Source organism: Manis pentadactyla, chromosome 9 (assembly GCF_030020395.1).
Source record: "Manis pentadactyla isolate mManPen7 chromosome 9, mManPen7.hap1, whole genome shotgun sequence".
Classification (NCBI taxonomy): domain Eukaryota; kingdom Metazoa; phylum Chordata; class Mammalia; order Pholidota; family Manidae; genus Manis; species Manis pentadactyla.
This window is the reverse complement of record NC_080027.1, coordinates 59,393,629-59,400,717: the sequence shown is the minus strand read 5'-3', so window position 1 is coordinate 59,400,717 and position 7,089 is coordinate 59,393,629. Positions and strand designations below refer to the sequence as shown.

The 7,089-nt window shown below is 50.8% G+C and overlaps 1 protein-coding gene across 1 annotated transcript; it reads left to right on the top strand.

Annotated features, from left to right (window-relative positions):
- The first annotated feature begins 1,613 nt into the window (after window positions 1-1,613).
- DBX1 (developing brain homeobox 1) lies at window positions 1,614-6,616 on the top strand. The gene is made up of 4 exons (XM_036920126.2): window positions 1,614-1,980; window positions 2,610-2,711; window positions 4,629-4,831; window positions 5,287-6,616. Exons 1-4 carry the CDS (start codon window positions 1,614-1,616, stop codon window positions 5,644-5,646), a joined length of 1,032 nt encoding a protein of 343 aa, XP_036776021.1. The 3' UTR covers window positions 5,647-6,616.
- Window positions 6,617-7,089: the final 473 nt, after the last annotated feature.

Genomic DNA, 7,089 nt, shown 5'->3' with positions numbered 1-7,089 from the left:
AAGGAAAACCAGCTGAAGGTGACAGTTAGTTCATGGTTAATAGGATCAGGCGGCCTGGCGGGGCTGCACACTTCTCTTTAGGGAGGTTCAGCGACACTAAAGAAATGAATAGGACATTTAACACATCTGTTATCTCGCGGAGCAAAGAAACGGGGGAATCGGGTCTCAGGGCCACCCCAGCCTCGACCCAGAGAAAAGTGAAGGACGGTCCCCAGGAAGATTCTTGTTTTGAGCCCCCGCAAATTAAGGATAGGCTTTCCTGGTGATGTGGGTCAGCATTCTTGGGAATTGTGTCCTGCGCTCTGTTTTCAGGCGTTTGTATGTTGCAGTTAATTAAGAAACTGAAAAACGTTGGCGGAGGTAAGCGGCTGGTTTTGGGTAGGGCTCTCTTAGGAGAATCCCAACCAACGCTGCTATGGCTTTAAAAGTCCAGGCTGTGAATTTCCGCTGAAACTGCCTAGAGCTCCTCGAGGTTGGAAAAGGCCCAAAGTAGCACTTAGCAGTCAGGTCGTCTTGCCTGAGGCAGCTTCCGGCTGGAATAAACCCTTAGCTAGTGGAACCCCGCTGCATTGCCCCGATGTGAAGCTCCCCTCTGCTCCTGCCCCAGGCGAGCTTCCTGGCGCTCCTTGGTGACACTTCTAGGGCAGTGTTGCTGAAAATCGTTTTCCAAGTTGTTGGGAGTTTGCAGGAGACCCATTTTATTGTTCAGGTATCCACTAACTCTCTCAATTCGTTTCCTGACATGGAATAACTTAAATCAAGACTTCCCATCCCCTACCCCTATGGATGCACATCCAGGAGCCTCAGAGCATTAATTTGAAGTCTCCCTGGGTTGTTAGGATGAGACTTCACCACCCTTCCCCCTACACACATACATTGATTTAACCCAGCCTCAGCTGGAGTAATGTACAGGGCTCAGACCAAAGAGGGAGTATACTTTCACGTTCACTGACTTGAAATTTTCCATTGCCCTCCCCACAAGGGGGAAAGGTTATTTTACTGATTGCCTGGAGGTGAATTTCTATGAATATTTATTGATTTATTTTCCAGGCTCAGCAGGGGAGCCTCAAATAAATTTAGTGCGTTCTTTAAATAATTCCTTTTCTATGAGGCAAGATGTCATCTGAAACTTCTAAATAGGCATTTAATTAGCCCGGGTGTTGCTTCGGAACAAAAACTCCCCGCGAGAGCTTTGGGGGCGCACTGTATTGCAAAGAGGCGGTCGATATGCAGAATTGATGCGCGCCAGTCTTTGTTGCCGGCCCATTGTGCGGGCCATGCTTATGAAGACTAATCCAATCATAAATTGCACCCCTGCGCCAATCAGAGCGCCCAGAGCCTTCGGCGAATGAAGCTCGAGTGGAGAACTTTGTTGAACTTCATTGTCAGAGCTGTCACTTTTCAAAGCGCTTTAACGGGCGGGCCACTATAAAACCATCACCTCGAAGGGAGGACCACGGAGGACTCGCAGAAGCCCAAGTGGGATCGTTACTTGCAGACGTTTGCTAAACCTAAGAGAGAGGGCACCGCGGGGGCGGGAGGGGAGGGGAGCCCAAAGTATTTTTACCCTCCGGCCACTGGAAGGAGGGTTATTTCGTCCGCCCGCTTCTAATATGATGTTCCCCGGCCTCCTCGCGCCCCCCGCCGGGTACCCCAGCCTCCTGCGTCCCACGCCCACCTTAACGCTGCCCCAGTCCTTACAGTCGGCATTTTCCGGCCATTCGAGCTTCCTGGTGGAGGATCTGATTCGCATCAGCCGGCCCCCCGCCTACCTGCCCCGCAGCGTGCCCACAGCAAGCATGTCGCCCCCTAGACAGGGGGCCCCCGCGGCACTCACCGACACCGGATCCTCGGACCTGGGCTCCCCGGGTCAGGGCAGCCGGCGGGGCGGCTCGCCGCAGACCGCCGTCTCCCCTGCCAGCGAACCCACGTTTCTGAAGTTTGGGGTGAACGCCATCCTCTCCTCAGCGCCCAGAACCGGTAAGTGAGCGCAAAATGCTGAGGGCTGGTCCAGGTGCGGAGTTCTTCTGGCCTCAGTTTCCTTTATGCACCGGATACCTAACGCATACATCCGCGCACACACTCACGCACGATCCCCGAGGCTCACATCGCGCACTGTGAGACTTAAGTCCAGCCAATTCCCGGGAAGAAAAGCCCCCAGATTTGCCCCACCCTCAGAATGAACTTGAGTGCCAGTAGTCGGGGAGAGCGCACAGTTCTTCCGTACAGTGGAGCTGAGCGCGCGCCCCTCGGTGTGTGCTTTTCTGCCCTCGCGCTTCTGGGAAGCCAAGTTTTTAAGCCCGGCACACTTATTAGTTTAGGTAGTGTTATGGATCTGCAATTCTTTTTTCCCCGCCAGGTCCCCATCTCGTTTACTGCCTACGATGAGATTGGGGAAAGGGGGACGACTTTGAGGAGTATTTGGGGGGGGCGGATTTCCACAGATGAGACAATGCTAGGAAATTATTTATTTTACTCTGTTAATACGTTGTGGAAGATGCCTTTGAAACCAGCAGCAGGGTTAATCATATCATGTATTGAATATGTACAATAATCAAGTACGTAATCAAATTCTCTACTCCCTCTTTTCCATCCTTCCTCTCTCCCAGAAACATCCCCCGCCTTGCTCCAGAGCCTGCCTCCCAAGACCTTCGCTTTTCCCTACTTTGAAGGCTCCTTCCAGCCTTTCATCAGATCTTCTTATTTCCCAGGTAGGTTTCGTCCCCCGTTCTGGGGAGCGGTACCCCAGCCCCAGCCCGTCGCTCTCTGCCCCGAAGCCATATTTCTCCGTTCACCTATCGGGGTTACGCTCTGGTTCAGAGGTTGCAAGGCGTACAACATTCACGAATCCGTCGCGCCAATTTGATGCCCTATTTAGCACAAGCAGTGACTGCTTGACACTTTGCACCAATTCCCTGCTCTACAAATTAGCAGGAATTGTCATGGTCCCAATTTGAGGCGGTTCCCTTCCCGGAGAGGAGCTGTTGGCATCCCTTCACGCCGCCGTTTTCCCACAGAGTCGGTGCACTTGGCCACGATTCCCCACAAAGCTTTCAGCACCATGACCAATTGGTCAGCTCCTCCGCGCAGCCACCCACAGACCGGCCCTCGCCCCTCCACGCCGCCGCGAGACACCCACCAGCCGGGGCTAATTTCTCTTTAAGACTCATTCAGGGCTGCGGGCTTTTCACAAGACCACATGGTGTGCCCTCTTGTGTGGGATGCCGGGGGTCGTCCAGGGGGAGGAGGACTAGGTGCTCCCACAACCCCAACCTTGTATTTCCAACCTGAGTTCCCAACCTCTTCTCCTACTCTTCCTCCACCGCCTTGTCTTTCCGAAGACTTTGATATGGTAAGATAAGAAGTGGGAGGGAAGCCCATAATTGGGCCCCAGTCGAAAGGAGAACACCTTAAGCAGATTCCACGAGGTTTTTTTCATCCTGGAATCCCAGTGGCGACTCAAACTATGGCTCAAAAACTCTACAATTGGTCAAGACTCAGAAGCAGACAGAGGAGCCCCTATAAAGAGAAGAGAGACTGGGCTTGATCGGTGGGGGATGGGTAAACCACGACCGCACTCCCAAATATCAGCGAAAGAAACAAGCAATTGATTTTTGAAAGGGGGAGAGAGAATTCACCAGCCGCCCCCACCACCACAATTCATGCTGCTGCTGATAATGGAATTTGCTCCCTTTCTTCCTCATTTCAATGCTCTAACAAAAACAACCCGAGCTTTATAAATAGCTTTTCATGTCCATTTAATGAAAATGATTCGGCGAAGAGAAGCCTCTGTCATCAGTATTCTCCCAATGGTCTTGGCCTGCAGTTGTGTTTAGTTTGAAAGTGTAAATCTCTTTTGTCCCAGTAATATATGGCTTTCGCTGCTTGTCCTCAGTCTTTTTCTGTTAGTTCATTACTACACAATTACCATTCACGCTTCATTAGAGACTCTGTTTCTTTTCGGGTTTTTTTTCCTCCCGTAAAGCGAAACTCTCCCTCTTTTTATCATGCCAATACCCATTGGGAAGCGGTCAATGTGCTAATTAGCTGCCACTTTTCATGTATTCGGGCCGAATTCCTTACGTTTTGTGGGGGAGGGGAGGAAAGATTAATATAAAAAAGATGAATACTGATTGGATTTTTCAAAAAAGGTCGAAAGCGGATTTTCTCCTATAAAATCAGTAAAGCACCTCATTTTCATATAAAGAATGCAAAAGCCACCAAGGTGATTAGGAGGAAACCCAGTGGCCCTAGATGAGTATTTTATTTATATATATATTTTTTTCCTGTTGCTGTTTTAGCTGATGTATGCTGGTTTGTTTCCCTGAGACCGTCAAATGGAAATATAAAACAGGCTATTGTGGGGACTGTTTTCTGTGCTTCCGTGGTTTTACCTAATCCGGGTTTGCACGGTTGAAAGGGAAAGTTATTTGGGCGGAAAGCGCCTTTCACTCTCGCAGGTTTGCAGGTTCGTGGCCTATTCTCCAGGGGAAAAAAAAGGAGAGCTTTAAAAAGATGAAGGGATCAGAGAGAAAAACTGAGGGAGGCCGCGACGGAGGGGCGCAAGTTAACCGCTGCAGCGAGACACCGCCCACTCACTCGCAGCCTCCCACCTCACCCCTCCGCAGCGTCCTCCAGCGTCGTGCCCATCCCCGGGACCTTCTCCTGGCCGCTGGCCGCCCGCGGCAAGCCTCGACGGGGCATGCTGCGTCGAGCCGTGTTCTCCGACGTGCAGCGAAAGGCGCTGGAGAAGATGTTCCAGAAGCAGAAGTACATCAGCAAGCCCGACCGCAAGAAGCTGGCGGCCAAGTTGGGCTTGAAAGACTCACAAGTGAGGGCAGTCTCCCATAGCCCCTCCCACCACGCTCTACCCTTCCGATGCAGTTGGGACGGTTCTCTGAAACCGCGCAGGTCCCATTGAACAGATGGGGAAATTAAGGTCTAGAGAAGTAACGAGAGTAGGAGCCAGCTTCCTAGAGGCTCCCGAAGACAGCCTGCTCTCCCCACCCCACTCTCTTCCGGGCTCAGAGCCCACCATCCCTGCCTCAGGGCCAGATGCCAGAGGAGGGAGCAAGAGTTGCGAGGAGCAGAGGTGGGAATAAGGGTAGGGTAAGTGCTGTGACACACGTGAACTCACTTGAGGGGGCGGAGAGTGGGCAAGGGAGGGAAGACCAACCGCGCCTCCTTCCCACCCACGTGGTCCCGTCGGCGCCCCTCCCTCGCCCTCTGTGGGAAGGTCTGCGCTGACCCCTGCTGCTTTCTTGTTCCCTTCCCCTCGCCCCCCAGGTCAAAATCTGGTTCCAGAACCGACGCATGAAGTGGCGGAACTCCAAGGAGCGTGAGCTCCTGTCTAGCGGGGGCTGCCGCGAGCAGACCCTTCCCACTAAACTCAATCCGCACCCGGACCTCAGCGACGTGGGCCAGAAAGGCGCTAGAGATGAAGAGGAGGCAGACGAGGGAAGGGGTAGCCCCCGCCCCCGCCTGGCCTATCACGTGTCCCCTGACCCTCGGCACCGGCGGGACCCCAGGCTCGAAGGGCCGCTGCCCGCCTCGCCCGCGCACTCGAGCAGCCCGGGTAAACCTTCGGACTTCTCCGACTCCGAGGAGGAGGAGGGGGGCGAGGAGGAGGAAATCACCGTGTCTTAGAACCCCTCCCGCGCCCGGGGGACCGCCTGAAAAGTGCTTTTAAATTGAAGAGGTGGGATTCAGTCTGCGTGTTCACTGAAAACGCCGCTGCCCAGGCGCTGCCGCTGTGGAACCGTCATCTCGTCAAGGATGTCCAAGCCCTTTCCCTTGCCCCAGACGGCATTTGCTTCGCCCACACCACATCCCAACAGCCCACTACACAGAAACATTACATTTAGGCCTTGGTCCCAAGCCTTATCTTTTCTACAGGGACTCCGGTCTTGATTGCAAGCTGGTTTAAACACAGCGGGGTGTTCACCCCCAAGATTGAGCTGAGCTGTGAGCCAGGCCCTACTGGTCTTTAGTAATCACAACCTTAACAGGTAGGAAACCTTTCGTGGAGGAGGAAACCGAGTTAGAAGTCATAAAATCAAGCATGTATGTACTTCCAGGGCCCCTGAGTTCCTAGATCCCTTTGCCTCCCTATCTTAGGCAGCAAGAGCCTCCTACTCAACTCCAGACTCTGGTAACCCTGTCTTCAGAGCAGTGCCCTCAGAAAGCTCAAGAATTTCAAAAAAGAAAAAAAATATATCTGCGTCTTCTAGTCTCAGGCACAAAATAAACATCGAGTCTTTTCTGTGATATTCTAAATAATCTCTAGGCAAAGGAGTGAGTTCTCTAAAAGGTAGGAAGAGACAGTCTGTTTCTGTATGTGTGTTTTAAAGCTTTTTCTTCGTATTTTCTGCATCCATAGAATATGGACCAGGCACTCTACCTTGTGCTCTTTTATTATTTCTGGAGAGGTTTCATGACCTGCTCTTGAAACATTGGGCATGATGTGAACAGAGAGACCCATAAGCCTCTTTGATTTTTTTTTTTACTGAATTTTGCTGTCTTTGCACAGCTTTTATGAACTGTACACTATTTTGTACACATGTTTTGTATGGATATTTTATACCAAGATTATCGAGAATGACTTATAAAGGACTGACTAGATCACCTCTTTTTTTTGCAATGGTTTTTAAACTTTAAAAAAGTAGCTGTTAATTGCATAACTTATAAAGAAATACTTATTCTGTATTTTTACCATGTACAGATTTTTATATATGTATATATGTATCAAATGAACAAATAAATGCCAAATAAAAAGTAGAATGGATACAATGGACAAGTGATATCATTAATTCACAGAATGTTAGAGCTAGAAGGAATGGAGCTATTCTAGTCCAGGTACTGTGGAAATTTACAGAAGGTAAGCTGATATTCAAGGGGGGAAGACACGTGTCTGAAGTCACATAGCTAGTTAGTGGCCACGCTGGAACCAGAACACACCTCTGACTCTCAGACCAGTGGCTTTTTTTGCTTCTCTGTGTCATAAAATAACCATGTTTGCTGTGGTTACAAGTAGCTCAAGTAAAGTGGTACCAACCAATTGAGTCTGCAGTAATCCTTCTCTAAGGACTG